The sequence below is a fragment of the Rutidosis leptorrhynchoides genome, chromosome 3 (genome assembly GCF_046630445.1).
Source record: "Rutidosis leptorrhynchoides isolate AG116_Rl617_1_P2 chromosome 3, CSIRO_AGI_Rlap_v1, whole genome shotgun sequence".
Taxonomy (NCBI): domain Eukaryota; kingdom Viridiplantae; phylum Streptophyta; class Magnoliopsida; order Asterales; family Asteraceae; genus Rutidosis; species Rutidosis leptorrhynchoides.
In genome coordinates, this window is record NC_092335.1 from 87,745,314 (window position 1) to 87,767,620 (window position 22,307).

General features: G+C 35.7%; 1 protein-coding gene and 1 pseudogene across 2 annotated transcripts; both read left to right on the forward strand.

Annotated features, from left to right (window-relative positions):
* Nucleotides 1-12,368: 12,368 nt before the first annotated feature.
* Nucleotides 12,369-15,790, forward strand: LOC139896451 (uncharacterized; annotated as a pseudogene).
* Nucleotides 15,791-18,548: 2,758 nt separating this feature from the next.
* On the forward strand, nucleotides 18,549-20,900 carry LOC139896452 (DNA-directed RNA polymerases II and V subunit 8A-like). Of its 2 annotated transcripts, none has more exons than XM_071879096.1 (6): nucleotides 18,549-18,711; nucleotides 18,788-18,915; nucleotides 19,975-20,132; nucleotides 20,252-20,346; nucleotides 20,437-20,542; nucleotides 20,663-20,900. In XM_071879096.1, exons 2-6 carry the CDS (start codon nucleotides 18,843-18,845, stop codon nucleotides 20,675-20,677), a joined length of 447 nt encoding a protein of 148 aa, XP_071735197.1. In that variant the 5' UTR covers nucleotides 18,549-18,711; nucleotides 18,788-18,842; the 3' UTR covers nucleotides 20,678-20,900. The 2 variants fall into 2 exon arrangements, with proteins under 2 accessions (XP_071735197.1, XP_071735196.1); XM_071879095.1 differs by having other exon boundaries at nucleotides 18,806-18,915.
* The last annotated feature ends 1,407 nt before the right edge of the window (nucleotides 20,901-22,307 follow it).

The following is a 22,307-nucleotide window of genomic DNA, read 5'->3' on the forward strand; positions in this document are numbered from 1 at the left end:
CAGCTGACTTAATAAACTTAAAACATCAAAATGTATTAAAAGTGTTGTAAATATATTTTGAACATACTTTGATATATATGTATATATTGTTATAGGTTCGTGAATCAACCAGTGGCCAAGTCTTACTTCCCGGCGAAGTAAAAATATGTGAAAGTGAGTTATAGTCCCACTTTTAAAATCTAATATTTTTGGGATGAGAATACATGCAGGTTTTATAAATGATTTACAAAATAGACACAAGTACGTGAAACTACATTCTATGGTTGAATTATCGAAATCGAATATGCCCCTTTTTATTAAGTTTGGTAATCTAAGAATTAGGGAACAGACACCCTAATTGACGCGAATCCTAAAGATAGATCTATTGGGCCTAACAAACCCCATCCAAAGTACCGGATGCTTTAGTACTTCGAAATTTATATCATATCCTAAGGGTGTCCCGGAATGATGGGGATATTCTTATATATGCATCTTGTTAATGTCAATTACCAGGTGTTCACCATATGAATGATTTTTATCTCTATGTATGGGATGTGTATTGAAATATGAAATCTTGTGGTCTATTATTATGATTTGATATATATAGGTTAAACCTATAACTCACCAACATTTTTGTTGACGTTTTAAGCATGTTTATTCTCAGGTGATTATTAAGAGCTTCCGCTGTCGCATACTTAAATAAGGACGAGATTTGGAGTCCATGCTTGTATGATATTGTGTAAAAACTGCATTTAAGAAACTTATTTTGTTGTAACATATTTGTATTGTAAACCATTATGTAATGGTCGTGTGTAAACATGATATTTTAGATTATCATTATTTGATAATCTACGTAAAGCTTTTTAAACCTTTATTGATGAAATAAAGGTTATGGTTTGTTTTAAAATGAATGCAGTCTTTGAAAAACGTCTCATATAGAGGTCAAAACCTCGCAACGAAATCAATTAATATGGAACGTTTTTAATCAATAAGAACGGGACATTTCAAACGACGGCAGACCCGTTAACGAAGGTAACAAAAGCGTACCTCCTCCCATGCCAAAATTTTAACTCGGAGATAACACCCAATTTGCTGAAAGTGCTTTCGATCATGTGCCTCGTGGTGGTCTTCTCAAGTCGCCCAATGAAAACAGTAGACCCATCATGTGCTGAATCAGAAACAAAACTCGAAGCCTTCGCCGGAACATCTTCACAAGTCGAATGGTTGTTGAAAGAAGGAAATTGATTAGAACAGAAACGACCGAAAAAAGGATTAGATTGGTTAGGGTTTTGAAATTTTGAATTTGAGGATTTTTGAGGACGTCTGGGTGAGAGAGAAAATGGGGGGATTTTGGGGGACGATATCTGTGACGCCCCGTACAAAATCATCGTGTACGGTACATCAACAACAGGATCATTACAAGGTCAAACACTATATGATGTTTGAAAACCAGTTTTGCATTCATGAACAGATAACGTTTTACAAAAGATGAATAGGAAACATTAACATGAGTACATGATACTAAGGTCATTACAAAGCTATTGTTTTGAAAATAACATAAGTTGGGAATGCAAAGTAAAAGTTTCATGCTTGAGACATCTCTAAGTAATGCAGCGGAAGTCTAACACAGCAAGTCTGTAACAGCAAGTCTATACACCGAGACTAGAACAGCAAGGCTAACAGCAGAAGCAACAACGTCTAAACACCTGAGAAATACATGCTTAAAAAGTCAACACGAATGTTGGTGAGCTATAGTTTGTTTGTATTCAGTAATGTAATGTAGGCCACGAGATTTCAGTGCTTCAAACAAGCATTTCAAATCAGTAATTCAAATCAGTAATTCAAATCAGTATGATAAAGTATATGTATAACCGTGGGCACTCGGTAACTAACTTAACGTTTATACCCCCTGAAAGTACACTTGGCAAGTGCGTATGTCTACGAAGTATTAAACACTCATTAAATGCTAGCGCGACTAGCCCGAGTGGGGATGTCAAACCCTATGGATCCATATCTAAGATTCGCGTTCATGGTTCAAAAACCGATGATTAAACGTTACCGAGCTAAAGGGAATGTTTATGCCGTTGTATAACCCACACATATATAAGTTTAAGTACTCGTGCCTAGTATGTAAAACATAAAATCCGCATGTATTCTCAGTTCCCAAAATAAGTTAAAGTAAAAAGGGAATGCTATAACTCACAGTGATAAAAGCGGTAAAGTCGGTAATGAAAGTACGCAAGTAGTAAGTCGGTCCGAAAGGTCGTCAACCTAAATCAAGGGTTACTAGGTCAGTAGGTTGTTTTTATAAATTCTAATAGTGCATAAAATAAGTTTAAGTGTCATCATCATCATCATCATTCATCATCATAAAAGCTAAGTAAGTTCGACAAGAATAGAGATCGAAACAATAGGCTGACTTCGGTCAGCTGCTGCGACCTCTACGTAAATCGAAAAGATGCATAGTCAGTGGCTATGGCTCCGTATGTGAGTCCCCTAACCGCTGACCAATTTTCAGAACCTAACTCGTCTTCGTTCGACCGTGACGACGGTTTAAGTGCGAGTAGGTCAGAAATTTCAGCACAACGTTAATAGGGTGTAGTGACTCTCGGAGGGCCATAAATCCTAAACCGTAACTCGGATTAAGACGAGGCATAAACGGAAAATCATCTACTCGAACCGAACTAACTGAAAATAAACTTTCCAGTAGCCCAGGTGGTCTGATCAGATACGAAAATCAGTGGACAAGTGCTCCGGTGAGGTTCTTGGTGCTTGATGCTCATCACGGTTCTCATCCTTGATGCTTGTAGCTTCAAGTGTACAACTCGTTGATGGTTTAGCATCACTTTTGACCAAGATTCTACCATCAATACACAATATGTTAAGACCAAGTGGTAACACAACTCATTTAAGAGTCTTAGATGGATGATGAACCAAGGTTACATCATATCCTTAGTCTTAACACAATTACAAGTCCTATTTACAAACAAAGTTACAAACTTTACATCAATCAAACAAGTATGAACATGATCCAAGTCAAAAGAGGTGATGGAACCCTAAGCTAGAGAGCTTGGATCCCTTTCACATAATTTATAAGGTCACAAAGCTAGAAAGCTTGAACCTTTAGTGTTCTTGAAGATCTTGAAGCATAAAGCTTGGATCTTTAAGATATATGAAGATAACAAACAAAAGTTTGAATCTTTATCACAAAATAACAAGATTAAAGTAAAAGAAAGATGAATCTACAAAGTTGGTGAAGATACAAAGCTAGAAAGCTTGAATCTTCCATGTTCTTGAAAGATTCATGCTTGAATCAACAAGATATAAGCAAGATCAAAGCTAAAAGGAACTTTGATCTCCATAATATGATGATGATGATGGCCACGAAAATGAAAGGAAAAGAAGAAGAAAAAGAAGACTTACAAGCAATACTAGAAAGGGAAGAAAGAAAGAACAAGTGTGTGTGAAAACCAAATGAGCAAGTGATTTGAATGAGAGGTAAATGGCTAGTATTTATAAGCAAGGAATTTGATAAGGATTGATGACATGGACAAGGGCTAGTATTTATAAGCAAGGAATTTGACAAGGATTGATGACATGGACAAGGGCTAGTATTTATAAGTAAGGAATTTGACAAGGATTGATGACATGGACAAGGGCTAGTATTTATAAGTAAGGAATTTGACAAGGATTGATGACATGGACAAGGGCTAATTAATTGGGTCACTAGCTAGAGTAGGGTGGGCTTGAGCCCAACAAGGTAGAAAGTCCAACAAGACTAACTATTGTGCATAATTAAATTACTACGCGTAATTAAGCATCCAAAAACCCAGGTAATTATTATTATAAAATAATAATTAATATTTCGCAGTCATAATATTCCGATTATGACAAAAGTTAAACGTGCGCGCAAGTTCGCGGTTTATTCGAAACGTCAAATAACACTAACGGTTATAAAGGCTTCCAATGATCAAGTTATGTATCCTACGTACTCTAAGGCACGTTTTAACATATAAATGGAAGTAAACCACGTAAATCAAGTTTCCAGAGTATAAAGTAACACAGTACGCACAAATACGCAGTTTCGCAAAAACACAAGGCACAAAAGCAAGTCGAAAAAGCAGGGTCGTTACATTACCCACCTGTTAATGGAAATTTTGTCCCGAAATTTGAGGAGTGACAAAAAAAAAATGGTACCGTATTTAAATAAGAAGTAGCGTATCAAAGTTCCGAAAGATTCGTGGGCTAAAAAGTGAGCTATTTACCTTGAAAGGTACTCTGGCGTATAAAAGTAAGAATAGGTATATGCTATTAATTAAGTCTCTTAGGAGATCAACAAATTGATTTTGTTTCTGGTTAACAAGAGTATGTTGTCTGAATATATTCACAAAAGAAAAGATGATGTTTTTAGCCTTACAGGCATCTTTAGTAAGCTGGATGCATGAAATACATCATGAATGTTACTAAACCCATCTAAAACATTGAGCGCTTATGTCGCAATACAAAGCTGACAGGTAGGATGGAAAACATGGTGATCATAACCATGCGATTTGATGTCTGGATAGTGTTAGCCACGGATTTTACTAACCCCTTGATTTCGGAAAGAGACCATAGGCATAAAGAACTCAATATTTAAGAACGTTTCATTTAACTATATGAATTGAAACTTTTGCTGAAAGTGAATAATCGAACTTATATGCAATGCAAGCCATAATTATCTATAGTGCCTTCAGGACGGTCTGAACGAACAATGAAGGATATCACCCAGTTTACCATACTGCAGGTGAACTTATCCTTAGATGGAATGAAAGAACAGTTCCATAATGTAACTTTATCCTTTCAGTTACATGTTGAAGTTAGGGTTAACATTAACTAGAACAACATATAGTTGCAACCAGCGAAGAAAGGAATGTGTAGAGTAACCATATCCGTATTACAGATGTTTTAAGCAGTCCCTTCCAAGAGGATAACAAGATTCATAGATTCCTAAAGTATGTTACTTTACATTTCTGAAAGAGAATCGCACGAAAGGTGTGATCTTTGAACCAGGGTGAACTCTTCGAGCGGTTTGTTCTGAATTTATCCTTATACTTAAGGAGATGCGCGGACAAGAAGATATGTGGACCCTTGGTCGTAAAGAACGGTTTACTCTAAGTGAAAAGAATCTCAAAACGATTCCTTGTACCTCAACCTACTAATTCATAGAGATGATTTTTACGAGGATGTTGCGATTAGCCGTGAAATATTGAGAATAGAAACCCACCTAGTGCCCTTCCTACAATGGGGTGACCATTGAGTGTACTTCAGAAAACTAATTCATCGGCCCGCGATTTTGCCATGTTTAACCTTAAAAGGAACATTTTTCGAGTACAAAGACTTCCTAACAAATTTTTTTTTTTATAAATCTGCCACCCAAAGTGGCTCAAGCGTTTTTAACAAGGATTTTAATAGTAAACTTCATCCCTAACGGAGGGAGAGAAGAAGTGTGATCCCTACATGGTGTAGTCTAATACGGAAACCTTTAATAAAATCAACCGAGGAAGTTTTGAAAAACCTTTAAACGTTTGATGCGACAACATAAATGGAACGAAGTTCTTGGTAAATTTAGAATTATGTATAACGAGTACCATTTGCACAAAATTATTTGACTTAAAACAACTCAATAAAGGAGCGATTTTTAATCATCTTGAAGGTATAACTTAGTATGTACTAACCCAAAATAAGTAAGGGTAAATTTATACATATATGATTTTATAAATCGCGTAAGTGATAGAAAAGTTTTTAGTACTTTCATTTGTCCATAAATCTCGTGAGGACCGCACAAATAAGCAACGTGTAAATCAACGTGTAAAAATTTTGATAAACATAGTTTTTCGTATTTCAGATGTTACGAGTTGAAAAAGGTCGAGTGAAAAATCTTTGAATCATCGGTTGACATGTTACTAGGTAATGAAAACTAGTGAATTAAATGTAGTTTTGATGATTATCCGAACTTAAGTCTTTGGTCCAAAAATGTTTACGTCTGAAGCCGTTGCTAAAAAGTGAGGTATGAAGGGTAGAGCATGAGGATGAGAAGTTAATCGCTTCTTGACTTTGCAGAATGCCACACAGGTAATGGCTAATATTAAAGTAGGAATACTAATGATGTTAATATCGCTAGATGAGAATTTCCTTGGAATAGGTCAGGACTTTGAGTTATGTAAGATAGAGCATCGCTCCGACAGATGTGAAGAATAAGATCCCTGGGGTAACGCAGTAATTTTGAATGGTTTAAGTGTTTGTGGATGCCCGAAGGCTCTGCATGACGTGGTATTAAGTGCCTTCATCACATACACACACATGAATCTCTTAGTTTCGACAGTTGTCTGTCTTCATGATGACTTGGATACGAATAAGCAACGAAAAATTTTATATTGACAAGCAACGAAAATTTTATAGAATTCATTTAAGGTGACGATGTAAGAAAAGAAATTAAGTTCTTAGCAAACTAGGGTTATGTACAACACGTACCATTCAAGGTAAAATATCCTTTGAATAAAAGATTTGATTTGTAAAAGTGAAAGTAAAATTTCATATGTATTTGTCAAAAAGAAGTAATTATTTACTTTATTTTATATAACGTATACGATTTCAAAAATTTGCACGAATGGCAAATAAAATAAATTTATTTTTATTAAGTTTTGAGAGGATCGCACAGTAAAATAGTGTAAGTAAAATTTTGGCAAACAAAATTTTCATATTTCGGAGGTTACAAGTTGAAAAAAAAGATTGATGAGAATCGAGTAAAAGACTTTTGAAAATCTCGGGTGATATTTGAGCAAAAATGTTACGAGGTAATGAAAACTGTTGAATTTTAATGTGGTTAATGACTATTAGTAGGGCATAAGTCCTTCGACCAAAAATGCTTAAGTATAAAGTTGTTGCTTATAAGTGAGAAACGAAAGGGAGAGTATGAGGACGGGGATTAACTACCCATTGATTTTGGAAATTCCGAACTGGTATGACTAATATCGAAGTAAGAAGGGTGATGGTGTGATTATCATTGATTAAGAATTCTCTTGGAATAAGTTAGGATTCAGTGTCGCATAAGAATGAGTATCAAATACGATTCTTGGGTAGTATAGTATTTGAATTGCTGAAGTGACGGGATACAATTTCCTTTATGTATCGTTGTCCATTGTATCGGTTTCTTTCATGGCTAGAAAGTGAGCAGATTTGGTGAGGCGATCAACGATAACCCCGATAGTGTCATAACTGTCGACTGTTTTCGGTAGTTTCAGAATGAAATCCATCGTCATCCCTTCCCATTTCCATTGTGGGATCTCGGGTTGTTGAAGTAATCCGGATGGCTTTTGGCTCACCATTCTCGCGAGGTATACGAATAATCTTCTTACTATAAATAACTTTCGCTTTCGTCCTTGAAAGTCAGTCCGTTCCAACTATTTCCTCAAAGCTTTCTAACTCGATGAGTATTAGGTTAATTTTAAGGTCCATTCCAACCAAATCTTATTATACTGCCGTGAAAATTTTTATCAACCTTCTCAAATAACATCTGCTTGTGCGCAGGTAACTAATCTTTTCCAACTACTACTATAAAACTTCCAAGTTTTGTTGGCATGAGGTCATCTCCAAATGACCCACCTGTTAATTTTTAAGGTACTATCTTAAATTACTCCTCTATCTCTGCCAACTTACCATTAGCTTGTCCTATAGAATACTTAACTCTCATGATTGTTAATGGCTTATTAGTCATCACACTAGGATTCTTAGATATAAGGTTTCTATCACTCTAGTATTAAACAATTCCGAGACGATAAATCGTTGTGAAGAAACGTACCCTAACTAAAATCAGGATCCATGCGAGCCTCCATAGCTGAGATAATGATTGCTCTATCATATGTGAGTCCAAAGTTTTTTTTTCCTATTTGAGAACTTTTTCCTTAAGTATCCAGGGTGTCTATATCTATAACAAATTTTCGGGTTATCAATTCTGCAGTCCAGGCCCTTCTCGTACAGTATCTAGACTAAATGGTTATTCCTGCCTTTATCAGATCATAATGCGTATACTCAAGTGGTTCCTACCAAAATTTCTTTTGAATCGCTTCATATTCCTTATGTAGTAACATTGGGACTTCTGCATAATTCACTTCAATATAATTACGCTGGCCTGGCGTCATTATATTGTAATAAATCGTACGTTCATTCCAATATCACTCCATATGGTCAATGTAACGTGATCACTTTCAGTTCTACTCAATTTCATCCAACGGTGCTTTATCTATGCTATCTCAAAACAAAATCTACATAATTAATCTCACGGTTTCTCGGTGTGGGTGCGTAAGTTCCGTAAGTCATGCACCAATGCCTAAATGTCCTGAAATTTCTTCAAAATGTTCAGGTTCAGGTAACATCGTTAGGTTCCTTTCTAGAAATTCAATCTGGGTCTCGCTTCAAGTTGTATGTGTAGCAAGTAGTAGTACGATATGTCTTGAGGTGACTCCCAAGTCTTTGGGTATGGTTGAGCATCAGTAGAAGGCACTCTGACCTTGTGAAAGGAGATGTCCTCCTGACTTCCCCAATGCCTAAGAGTGTTAGGGTACTAAATCCAGAAATGTCGTCAGATCGTCGAGCAGTGGTGAAGAACGAAAGATATAAGTGACGGTCATGAAAGCGTACGAGATACGAGCCATCTTGCAGGAACTGAACAACCTTCGAATGTTCACACGTCGTACGTGGCTATTTAGAGTGAGCTCGGGGTGCGGTTAGTCCGACAAATCCTCCAATATCTCCTCCTCCAAGGATCGACTTTAGTGGGCGTGTAATCCGAGGGGTACTCCTCCTAGATTGCGTGAAGAATCATTTCGATCTCTGGAACGGTGGAACAGTAGTAACAGATGGATTACTATACTAATCCTTAGGGTTAGACGTGTGGGAAATGGGTTCAGAAGAACATCTGAACTAGGAAAGGTAAGTTTTTCCAAGTCGGTGCAGCGAATAGCAGGCATGAAGTAAGCACGTAATCAGGCACTACAGCAACCTAGCTCGTTTACAGCAGTATATAGCATGGCAATATTAACAGTACTAAACAGAAGTAACATGCAATCGAAAGCAGATAGTAGCATGCAGTAGCTAGAATAAGCAAAAGCATGCAGCGAGTTTACATAGCAGTAAAAAGAAACGGTAGCATGCAGTAAGCTCATATGGTAGTAAAAGTAAGCAGTGGCATGCAGTAGTAGTAAGTAGTAACATGTAGTAATATAACACAGTAGCATGCAGCAGGTTCCGCAGAAACAAGTAAACTAGCAAGTTGTAGATTAGTCCTATTAGTGAATCCTACTTGGGTCGGTCCTAGACTCACTAATGCAACCTAATTCCCTACAACCAATGCTCTGATACCAACTGTGACGCCACGTACAAAATCATCGTGTACGGTACATCAACAACAGGATCATTACAAGGTCAAACACTATATGCTGTTTGAAAACCAGTTTTGCATTCATGAACAGATAACGTTTTACAAAAGATGAATAGGAAACATTAACATGAGTACATGATACTAAGGTCATTACAAAGCTATTGTTTTGAAAATAACATAAGTTGGGAATGCAAAGTAAAAGTTTCATGCTTGAGACATCTCTAAGTAATGCAGCGGAAGTCTAACACAGCAAGTCTGTAACAGCAAGTCTATACACCGAGACTAGAACAGCAAGGCTAACAGCAGAAGCAACAACGTCTAAACACCTGAGAAATACATGCTTAAAAAGTCAACACGAATGTTGGTGAGCTATAGTTTGTTTGTATTCAGTAATGTAATGTAGGCCACGAGATTTCAGTGCTTCAAACAAGCATTTCAAATCAGTAATTCAAATCAGTATGATAAAGTATATGTATAACCGTGGGCACTCGGTAACTAACTTAACGTTTATACCCCCTGAAAGTACACTTGGCAAGTGCGTATGTCTACGAAGTATTAAACACTCATTAAATGCTAGCGCGACTAGCCCGAGTGGGGATGTCAAACCCTATGGATCCATATCTAAGATTCGCGTTCATGGTTCAAAAACCGATGATTAAACGTTACCGAGCTAAAGGGAATGTTTATGCCGTTGTATAACCCACACATATATAAGTTTAAGTACTCGTGCCTAGTATGTAAAACATAAAATCCGCATGTATTCTCAGTTCCCAAAATAAGTTAAAGTAAAAAGGGAATGCTATAACTCACAGTGATAAAAGCGGTAAAGTCGGTAATGAAAGTACGCAAGTAGTAAGTCGGTCCGAAAGGTCGTCAACCTAAATCAAGGGTTACTAGGTCAGTAGGTTGTTTTTATAAATTCTAATAGTGCATAAAATAAGTTTAAGTGTCATCATCGTCATCATCATTCATCATCATAAAAGCTAAGTAAGTTCGACAAGAATAGAGATCGAAACAATAGGCTGACTTCGGTCAGCTGCTGCGACCTCTACGTAAATCGAAAAGATGCATAGTCAGTGGCTATGGCTCCGTATGTGAGTCCCCTAACCGCTGACCAATTTTCAGAACCTAACTCGTCTTCGTTCGACCGTGACGACGGTTTAAGTGCGAGTAGGTCAGAAATTTCAGCACAACGTTAATAGGGTGTAGTGACTCTCGGAGGGCCATAAATCCTAAACCGTAACTCGGATTAAGACGAGGCATAAACGGAAAATCATCTACTCGAACCGAACTAACTGAAAATAAACTTTCCAGTAGCCCAGGTGGTCTGATCAGATACGAAAATCAGTGGACAAGTGCTCCGGTGAGGTTCTTGGTGCTTGATGCTCATCACGGTTCTCATCCTTGATGCTTGTAGCTTCAAGTGTACAACTCGTTGATGGTTTAGCATCACTTTTGACCAAGATTCTACCATCAATACACAATATGTTAAGACCAAGTGGTAACACAACTCATTTAAGAGTCTTAGATGGATGATGAACCAAGGTTACATCATATCCTTAGTCTTAACACAATTACAAGTCCTATTTACAAACAAAGTTACAAACTTTACATCAATCAAACAAGTATGAACATGATCCAAGTCAAAAGAGGTGATGGAACCCTAAGCTAGAGAGCTTGGATCCCTTTCACATAATTTATAAGGTCACAAAGCTAGAAAGCTTGAACCTTTAGTGTTCTTGAAGATCTTGAAGCATAAAGCTTGGATCTTTAAGATATATGAAGATAACAAACAAAAGTTTGAATCTTTATCACAAAATAACAAGATTAAAGTAAAAGAAAGATGAATCTACAAAGTTGGTGAAGATACAAAGCTAGAAAGCTTGAATCTTCCATGTTCTTGAAAGATTCATGCTTGAATCAACAAGATATAAGCAAGATCAAAGCTAAAAGGAACTTTGATCTCCATAATATGATGATGATGATGGCCACGAAAATGAAAGGAAAAGAAGAAGAAAAAGAAGACTTACAAGCAATACTAGAAAGGGAAGAAAGAAAGAACAAGTGTGTGTGAAAACCAAATGAGCAAGTGATTTGAATGAGAGGTAAATGGCTAGTATTTATAAGCAAGGAATTTGATAAGGATTGATGACATGGACAAGGGCTAGTATTTATAAGCAAGGAATTTGACAAGGATTGATGACATGGACAAGGGCTAGTATTTATAAGTAAGGAATTTGACAAGGATTGATGACATGGACAAGGGCTAGTATTTATAAGTAAGGAATTTGACAAGGATTGATGACATGGACAAGGGCTAATTAATTGGGTCACTAGCTAGAGTAGGGTGGGCTTGAGCCCAACAAGGTAGAAAGTCCAACAAGACTAACTATTGTGCATAATTAAATTACTACGCGTAATTAAGCATCCAAAAACCCAGGTAATTATTATTATAAAATAATAATTAATATTTCGCAGTCATAATATTCCGATTATGACAAAAGTTAAACGTGCGCGCAAGTTCGCGGTTTATTCGAAACCTCAAATAACACTAACGGTTATAAAGGCTTCCAATGATCAAGTTATGTATCCTACGTACTCTAAGGCACGTTTTAACATATAAATGGAAGTAAACCACGTAAATCAAGTTTCCAGAGTATAAAGTAACACAGTACGCACAAATACGCAGTTTCGCAAAAACACAAGGCACAAAAGCAAGTCGAAAAAGCCGGGTCGTTACAATATCAACTCATGAATATTTCTCTATATTATTTATTATTTATAATTTATAATTTATAATTAATTACTCATTAATTAGTAATTTGTGAGTATTCCATACCGTAGAACAACACGTGTCACATATTGTCTGCTGAACTAACTACCACCGTAAAACGACAACGTTACTAGAAAGTAGAAACTCCAAAATTCGGGTCGGGTCAATTTGTAGTTCCACGTCGTCGTGTAGAGTCGTCACGTTTCAACTTTCTATTCTAAGATTCTAGAGGGAGAAACTAAGAGATGAGAGAGAGGTTTCAATTGTACTACTATTTCAACAATAAACTAGTTGTAATTCTAGGGTTTATATTACTATTATTATGTGTATGCAATAACTCAATTGAAGCTTCGATTCATGAGTATCGAAATGATCATTTCGCACCTCAATTGAATGCTTTCCTCTTTCATGGCGGTAGTGAAGGTCTATTCGCTTCTAAACCTAATACTGATACTAATAATCATTCATCGTCTACTTCAGAAATTAACAATAATAAACCACTTGAAGGCAAATCATTCATCAGGTTTAATTCATACTTACCTTGTTTTGTTTTCAATTTGATCTCGATTTCGTTTATTTGTGTTTATAATTATTGATTGCTCTTGATCACCATAGAAATGTAATAAATAATATGTGTTGATATAGATATTAGCTTATCATAGAAATGTTATACATATATGTTGATATAGATATTAGCTTATCATTGTTTCTGTATCTATATGTATCTCAGAAGATGTATAGAATACTTTTTTGATGCTAGGGCTTTTTTTGGAGAACTATTCATACAAAAATTTGCACTGAGTTCTGGCTTTTATGTGTATGCAAACACAGCAACTTGGGCTTTCAATGCTGGATATATGTTGAGTAGACTTCCTTCGTATTCCTAGCTGTACGTTGGCTTGAGATCATGAAAAATTCAGATGCAACTTTACCTATATATGATGCCAAATTCGTTAAAATTATATGTGTTGCAATATCCAATGCTTTCAGCATCTTTTATCCCAAAATGAGTAGCTCTGATTAATCTGATTATAGTGTTATTCTGCATTTCTGTCTGCTTGCTGATTCAATGTCGGATGGGTTCATGTTCAAGTACTTCTTCGAACTTACTGTATTCGATTTCGTATTATAGATCATGGTTACTTACTTACTTGGTTAGTTACAAACTTTGAAAGATAACTTAGATATGCTAGCAGTGTTTTAGTATCATTTTTCTTTCCAAGGGACTTTCGATACCACTAATATTTCCTCTATCCCTTTATCACATCACTTTCATTTCCTATCAGATATTAGGTATCTCATGTTGGACTTTATATTATTGTATAAGCGTAGATTTAGGCATGTTTGTGATCCAGAGTAACTCAACTATTAACTTGAGTGTGATACTTCAAGGTTTAAGAAACTTAAGGCAATACTTACTCTATATGAACATGACGAATATAAAAAGCATAACAGTATCCTATATCCACTATGTACGTTTGTTATTGAATATCATGTACTCATGCGTCTTATTTGGTGACTATGTTGGAGTACTTACTTGCTGTTGCGATATCATTGAACCACACAAAATATTTTTCTTTTGGTTGACATAGTTTAATTATATCCTGTTGGGCTTTCATACCCTTGTTATATCTCTGTTTTTATTTTCTGGCTCTTGTAAAGTGCTTTGTTAATTCAGGAAGATCTTAGATTGTATTCGTTGATGACATTTCAGGTTTGAAAGTGTCACTTTTAAGAGGACAGATGAATCAGCCAATATTCAGAATGGAATGCAGAGTAAAACAGGATTGGTTGAAGCTATTATATTTGTGGTGAAAGATACCGAGAGAATTGGGGGCAATTTCTTAAAGAGTAACTCGAGCGTGCTCTGTTGCAACCCAAAACTTGCTGCAGATGGGTCGTGCACAGTTGGAGAAGTTATTGTTCAAAAGGACGAAAACAACCCTGAGTGGCCAAAACGCATCCAAACCTATTTTGCAGGAAAGGAACGTGAAGCCAAAATGCCTCCTCAATCAGTTGAGATAAATAAAACTGGAATGTATTATCTTTATTTTATGTATTGTGATCCACAACTCAAAGGTACAACTATATCCGGAAGAACCGTGTGGCGGAACCCAGGCGGTTACTTACCTGGGAAGATGGTCCCGCTCATGACCTTTTATGGGTTCATGTCTCTAGCTTACCTTATCCTCGGGCTTGGTTGGTTTTTAAGATTTGTCCAGTTTTGGAAGGATATAATGCAGTTGCATTATCACATTTCTGCTGTGATTGCTCTTGGGATGTGTGAAATGGCTTTTTGGTATTTTGAATATTCAAATCATAGTGTAACTGGAAGTCGACCCGTGGGTATTACAATATGGGCGGTAACGATTACTGCTATTAAAAAGACTGTTTCAAGATTACTACTTTTGGTGGTTGCAATGGGATACGGTGTGGTGCGGCCCACACTTGGTGTGACCTCAAAAGTGCTAATTCTTGGTGCTGTATACTTTGTTGCTTCAGAGGCACTTGAGCTTGTTGAAAACTTGGGAAACATTAGTGATTTTTCAGGAAGAAACAAACTTTATCTGGTGTTGCCTGTTGCATTCTTGGATGCCTGGTTTATTTTGTGGATATTTTCATCGTTATCTAAGACACTAGAGAAGCTTCAGGTACATTGTTTTTTTCAGATCTTCATACATAATCCATACGAAAACCAGGAACTAATTTGCTTATAAAAAATAATCTTTAGATGAGGAGGAGCATTACTAAACTTGAGGTTTATAGAAAGTTCACAAATGCCCTAGCACTTTTTGTGCTACTATCTATTGCTTGGATTGGCTATGAGGTACTGTTTCGATGATGTAATCAGTATCTGTCTTCTGTTATTATCTTTTTTTCTTATTTCTTAATGATTTTAAATGAATGTTGCAGCTATACTTTAATGCAACCGACCCAATTAGTGAGCTATGGCGTATATACTGGATCATTCCTGCTTTCTGGTCACTGCTGGCTTATTCTCTTGGTAGTTATATGCATCCTTTGGGCGCCTTCTCGCAATCCCACCAGGTACTTTATCCTCAACATATTTTTTTGACCCGCCCATTTTACTATTATATTGAGTGATTTAGAAGTTATGAGGAATAAGATGTTGGTTGTGTGGTTTTAGATATACGTATGCGGGGGACACAGGAGATGACTACGATGAGGAGGCGATATCGCTTACTAGTGGAGTGAAAGTCGATGTTGGTGAAGTTGGAATGATAATGGAAAGAAAGGAAAAGAAAGGTTCTGCTTCAACCGATCATCTTATTGGGCTAACTGAAGATCTGGCTGAAGACAAACGAGAATAAGCTTTGTTTTATTTGATCAATTTGTGTAAAGTTTGTGTGTTGTATGTATAAAAACGTGCCTAACTGTTTTAAACTAACGGTGGATTGGGAGATGTGGAATACTGGAATGCTGATAGAACTTGTACTACTACCAGTTGACTTGACAGCCTTTCTTATACAGGCGTGATCATGATGACTACTACACAGAAATGAGAAGATAGTCACTTGTGGCGAGGTTGGCCGAATGATTTGCCGTTTAATTAATTTATGAGTCGTCTGTCTTTTTGAAGCTATGCCAAAGTAAAGTTTTATGTTGAAGTAGTCGATTATTATCCTTTTATTCTTGTTGCTTAATATATGCAGCAGTAAGCAGATCACCAAAACCTTTTACAGGGTGTGTTTGGGTGACGAGCTTGTTGGAGCTTATGGAAGCTTATAGGAGCTTATAGGAGTTTGAGCTTATGATTTTAATCAGCTCCAAGTCATAAGCTTCGTTTGGTAGAGAAAAAAAGTAGAGCTTATGAAAATCATAAGCTCTGAAAAAATAAACTACTTTTAGTAGCTTATGAAAAAAAGTAGAGCTTATGAACTGGAAAATAAGCTCCAGCTAGTTTACCAAACACTTATAAAAAATAATAAGCTCCAGCTACCAGCTTAAAGAATAAGCTTCAGTTCTCCAGCTCTATCTCATAAGCTTCAGCCCCAGGCAGCTACAAGCTCCAGCTCCAGCTACTTTCATCCAAACACACCCACAGTCTATTTTTATTTTGTTTATCTACAACATCTTATATGATTTATTTAACATCTCTTTTTCAATGAGATATACAGTACACAATAGAGATGTAGAAGACATTAGAATACTTACTAGTATTGATAACTTACCTGGTTATGTACGTAAAGTACGTAGTACAATCGTAATGGAAGCAAGTTGTAATCTGCAATGTTAGACGTGACTCTTTTTTTAACAAAGCTCTTAAATTCAAATCCAGAATAATTAAAAATCTAGTATATATATAAGACTATATCTAATCTTACAGCCGCCTTTAGCCAGATTCATAAGCATAATTTTACATAGGTCGTTCACGTCGGCGTAAGTCATATATATATATATATATATATATATATATATATATATATATATATATATATATATATATATATGTATATTTTAAATGAGAAGTATATAAACGAGCTCTTTTCTCGGAAAGAGAAAAGAACTAAACGAAGATTACAATCATTAATCGACCCGGCTCACGAAAACTAAACACCTAGCAAGCTACACAAACTAACCAAGCAAAACAAAAAAGAGCCAAGACGCTAAAAGTCATACCTCTTAAAAAGACCACAATGCAACATAAGAGATAATTACGTAACAAGAAGCTAACAAACCAAAAACACCACCACCGAAGCTTAACTTGAATGGTATGGGGTGAGATAACTTGGTGTACTGTCAACCCAAGTTTGCTTCTCATTCCAAGCAAGAAGTTTCCAACATTTGATGATACTGTTACCATCAATGCGATTTGAGAAGGTCTATGGGGGGTTTTCCCAACCTTCGATGGTACTGCCAACATCGTCGCGATTTGGGTTTCCTCCTAACGCGTGTGTGAGTAACAAATGAGAACATTCGATCTCGATATTACCGTTTAAAAAAAAAAAAAAACACCTTACCAATAACCAAGTAACAAAATAACTAATTACACCACCACCTACTTACCCTTAGAGATTTGGAACCCGAGAATTGGAGACAGTCGATCCAATAAGAACGGTGATATTTTCAAACTTGTAAATGATATATTCACTCTAATATGATAGCTTTCTTACGGAAATATCCTCAAATATATTATATCAAAAAATTTGTGTAAAACATGATTTAAGGGTATTATATATATATATATATATATATATATATATATATATATATATATACATATACATACAGGTTGGCTATACACACACACACTAAAACACAGGGGAACTTGTGGCGTTCGCGTTGTTTTTGTTGTCGTTTAACACCCCCTTTTCACACTTGAGTTTTCACTTTGCCCCCTCAACTATTTTGGACCCTTAAATTCTGCAGGGGTTAAAAGCGTAGCTTCAATTTTTTATTTAAATCAAAAATAAAAATTTACCGTAAATTTTAACGGGCCCTATCTTTCTACCCATCACTAATTAATTTTCAGCGCTACTACCATTAAACTTAAAATAATTTTACGAACAAAACGAGACTAACTACGTCCGAAACGGATACCTTTTCAAAAACGTTAACAACACCGACATCTAAACGGGTCTTTAACACATGGACCGTTTGTCACTTGTACATATACAACAACAACAACAACAACAATAATACCCAATCCCACACTTGTAGGGTATGGGGGAGGTGAGACGTAGACAATCCTTCCTCTACCCTAGGACAAAGAGAAATCATTTCACCACCCCGAGTGAAACACTCACAAGAGTAGCGAAAGTCATCCCTCTCTATGTTCGACGGATAAAGAGATTGCTTGCAACGGACCTCCGGCCAAAAAAAAAAAAAAAAAAAAAAAAAAAACCATCGCCATGAAAATGGTGGAGCAAATTTCCATGGGTTTTAAAATGTTGCCTGGGATTCGATTTAGGCTCTAAGCGACAGTCAAGTCGCCAATACGTAGACGCTTGCTGATGGCTCCCGAAACAGAGCCGTATTAAAAAAATAAAAAAAAACAAAAAAAAACGTATCTTAGGGCGTTCTGCGGAGCACAAGACGTATAAAGTAAAGCTGCACTAAATGAGCAATAAACATATATGTCCACATACAGATAAAATCATATCAAAGCAAACCAGACTATAAAAAAAATAAACCTACAAACATACAGAAAACCGTATCTACCAAAACCTACAAAAACATACAAACGTATATTCATAGATATCCACCTACACGCATACATATGGGAAAACCTACATACGCATGCATAAATAGAAATAGAAGACAAACAAACAATGCATATACAAAGCTATGTAAAATGAAAGATCCCGCCGAAAAGCTCGAGCTGCTCCGGAATAGTGTTGATAATATTGAGTGGATGTATGAAAAAAGAGAGTTGGAATTATGAATTCCCATCCAATAAACCCTCAAAATTAGAATTGAAATTGTTATAAAAAACCCTTTACACACACACACACGAGGTCTCCGCTTTTGAGTTCCACAAGCATCAATAGTTCGAATATTTTCTCAATTTGTTTGTATCCAGGTTCGTTTACTCTTGAATCACTTGTTATATGTTCCACTATCAATGATTATTGATTAAATAAGCTCTTTCATTTTAGATTTTACATTATTAATAGGTGTATCACTTTTGGTTTTGCTGCTGAAAAAGTAAAGATGGTTGAAACCCTATTTGAAGACATATTTAGGGTTGATCAACTTGACCCTGATGGCAAGAAATTTGATAAAGGTTTTCCCCTTTCTTTATTCCCATCTTCATCTCCGAACATTACTGATTGTAAATCTAAATTTAGGGTTTCTTTTGTAATCTGGTTACAGTAATATCTACCCAGCAAAAGAAAACACGATATATGTAGATTATGCTTTACAAATTCTGCAAATTATTATCTTCTTTGTGAAAAGGATGGTTACATTGTCTACAAAATATATATATATATAAATATAAACATTTAAAGTAAGATGAGTTTCGAACTCTATTGGTCTGTTGTGGTGCTTAAAATTATTGTAACCAATATTAATGACAAGATTAAGTTTTTCGCTTACTCATGTCATCCTTAAAAAAAACCCTCTTTTAGCTTTCAGGACAGTAAGAAATTTCTATTTCAAAATACTAATGGATATATTTATTTTGGATGATTGCTTTAATTTTTAAAGAAGCTAGACAAGTATTCATGCGGTTAGTAATTTAGTATGTTTCTGAAACATATTTGAGGCACTAGTTTTAGCTGTGGTTGATCGCTGCTGTTCATTATGCATTGGTGGTTTTTCGGAATATAAGCTAAGGGTCTTCCCAATTTGTGCATATTTATCTGTATATGTCTGCATGTGATATATCAATGTAACTAGTATTATGTGACTTGAATCTACCGTGCATTATACTCGATTGATCAAGTTGATTTCTGGGTCACATGAAGTATGTACTTAAGACAGTGCTTAGACATACCATTGTAATTGTCTCCTCATTGGTAGAGTAGCTATTGACTTACATTTTTAAAGGTTACATTTGGCATTTTGGCCCGAATGTTATGAGTTTTATGAATTATCCAAAAATTACTGTAAATAATATCAACTGTGTATTCTGGGTGCTCAGTTTGAGTAAAGTAAACTACTATATACAAGTTGCATACTTTAGTTGAATCTTGATAAATTACAGTAAAGCTTATGTGGGCTTTTTACAAGCATAAAATCTATGCTGGAAATATTGATTTAGGAACACAACATGATCAATGCTTGTTTCTGAATGCATAGTGACATCCTTGTTTGTTTGTTTGTTAAACGTGTTGTATAGTTAACCGTGTCGAAGCACGTAGCGATCAGTTTGACATGTACATGCAGCTGGATGTGAATACGGATGTTTATCCTATGCATGTTGGCGACAAGTTTATGATGGTTTTAGCAACTACCTTGAATTTGGATGGAACCCCTGACACTGGATTTTTCACTCCCGTAACGTCTACACTTTTGTCATAAAATAGTCCTTTTAGTGTCTTATATTGAAAATCGATTAATGTTACAATATCATCGAAATGGTTTGAGGACTTAATGCATTAGTTTCTCATTACTAGGGTGGCCGAAAGTCGCTTGCTGGTAAATTTGAATACGTGATGCATGGAAAGTTGTATAGGATCTCTGAGGAAGGTTCTGGAGCCAATGTTAAAGCGTATGTTGGTTAATAATCTTAGTATTATGCTTCTTTTATGCTGTTGATTTAATTTAATGACACTGAATTTTACCTTAAATTGCTTTTCAGGGACATTTATGTTTCCTTTGGTGGTTTACTGATGTTGCTAAGGGGTGACCCCTCAATTGCAGCAAAGTTCGAGCTTGATCAAAGGTTATTTATCCTCATGAGGAAGGTAAAAATAGCATCTCTTGGTTCTTATAAGTTTATGCTGGTTTGTGGTTTGATGTGTCCAATTGGGCTTCTTTGGTTTGTAAAGGTTGTATGGGCTAACAATAATCTACTCGTTTTGCAGGTGGATAAGGCTTAGACCAACACATCTCTATTCTGGAGCAGGACGATGCCAAGTGATGAATATTTATTGTTAAAAATCAGATGTAAAAACATTTAGATGGTGAATCTAAAATACTACTGGTTATCGTATTATCGTTTTTGCTTGATTGTATCACAGTTTTAACTAAAACCCTTGCTGATTTTATATTCTGCAAAAAAATTGGTTAGCGTGTAGCATCTTTTAGAAAGTTTGAAACTTTGGTTGTTTTTTTTTTTTTGAAAAGCAATTATGAATTTATTATAACCACGAAGCTATACAAGGCAATGAGGAAAGACCTCAATGTTCTCGGAATTTTTGAAACTTTGGTTGTAATCAACATCAGATGAGTGTTGGAGATCCAATTTCCTCAAATTGATTGAATGTGACTTTGATATCTCATCAAAATCGCATTTTGATATTTGGATTTGATTTGTTTACTTCCTCATTTAAAGAAATTACAAGAGTAAGAGGAAAGCTGGGAAATTACGGTTCATAAACAATGCTATAAGAAGTTTGTCTCCTTTTTCTTGGTGATGAACAATAAACTTGTTTATTAGTATATATCAAGACATCAGCTTTTGTGAATTTGTACATTATATTTTAAGTATGTATATATGTATATAAATATAAATATGTTATTTAAATTAGATCATTTGAATTTTGGTGGAAATTTGTATGTTCATTATCTGGCTACTACTAGAATTGGTATTTACATGAAATTTGCTACAGGAATTAGGCTTGAAAAATTTACCAAAGTATATATAATTTAGTATAGGAAAATGGTAAATGTAGTTTTAAGGGTTACGTTTAATCATTTCATAATTTAACTACATACTAACTCACGTAATCCATCCTGCAATCTCTTTTTTTTTTCCCCCCTCACGAAGCTTCGCCGTAATTAATCGCTGCTAAAATTGTTCCTTCATCTATCGGCCTGGGCGATTTCTGTGGCTTCATCAGGATGTTATCGGCGGCGGTTTTAATTCCTGTTGCCTGGCATCTCTGAAAACCTGTTAGCGGTTATTGCGGTGGGTCTTTAGGGGTGTTGATTTCCTGGTAGCAGCGACTCTGCTTTAGCCCTAGGGTTTTTAATTTCGCGGAACCAATTTGGGATTTGGAAGTGCAAGTGATACAATATACGTTTTCTTTTGTTAATTCAACATAATTTGTATTCAAGCTTCCACTATTCAACAACTCTGTTTATATTTGAAATTATTGTTGTTTCTGTTATTGATGTAGTATATCACATCACATGAGGAAGTGATATATAACCTTCTAAATTGTTTCTTTGAAAGATTCAGATGATTTTGTAATCATATAGTTATTGGAATTATAAAAAGGTAACACTTTGTATGGTTTGAAGATGGGTGAAAGGTGTTTGTATTTCCACCTAACCCTACTCGCGTTGACCCATCCAAAATGAGTAATTTCTGCCCGAACCCTTTTTGGCCAGTTACCTAACCAACCTATCTAGCAACCTTTAGTTGATTCATTCAAAAACGTCGAAAGTGTTTTCTATCTTTGTCTGCAGATATAGGATTCTGAATATGTTGAACTTTGGTATTTATGCCTGCCTGGTTTTATTTATTTTATGTAGCTGTTTATCTTCATTATTTTGAACGTTAAA

What these genes read in the sequence shown, in the direction of transcription:
- LOC139896452 (XM_071879096.1), top strand. Translation starts at nt 18,843, where the DNA reads ATGGTTGAAACCCTATTTGAAGACATATTTAGGGTTGATCAACTTGAC. An exon ending in TGGCAAGAAATTTGATAAAG is followed by an intron (nt 18,916 to 19,974) that starts GTTTTCCCCTTT and finishes CGTGTTGTATAG; the next exon opens with TTAACCGTGTCGAAGCACGT. An exon ending in TCTGGAGCCAATGTTAAAGC is followed by an intron (nt 20,347 to 20,436) that starts GTATGTTGGTTA and finishes ATTGCTTTTCAG; the next exon opens with GGACATTTATGTTTCCTTTG.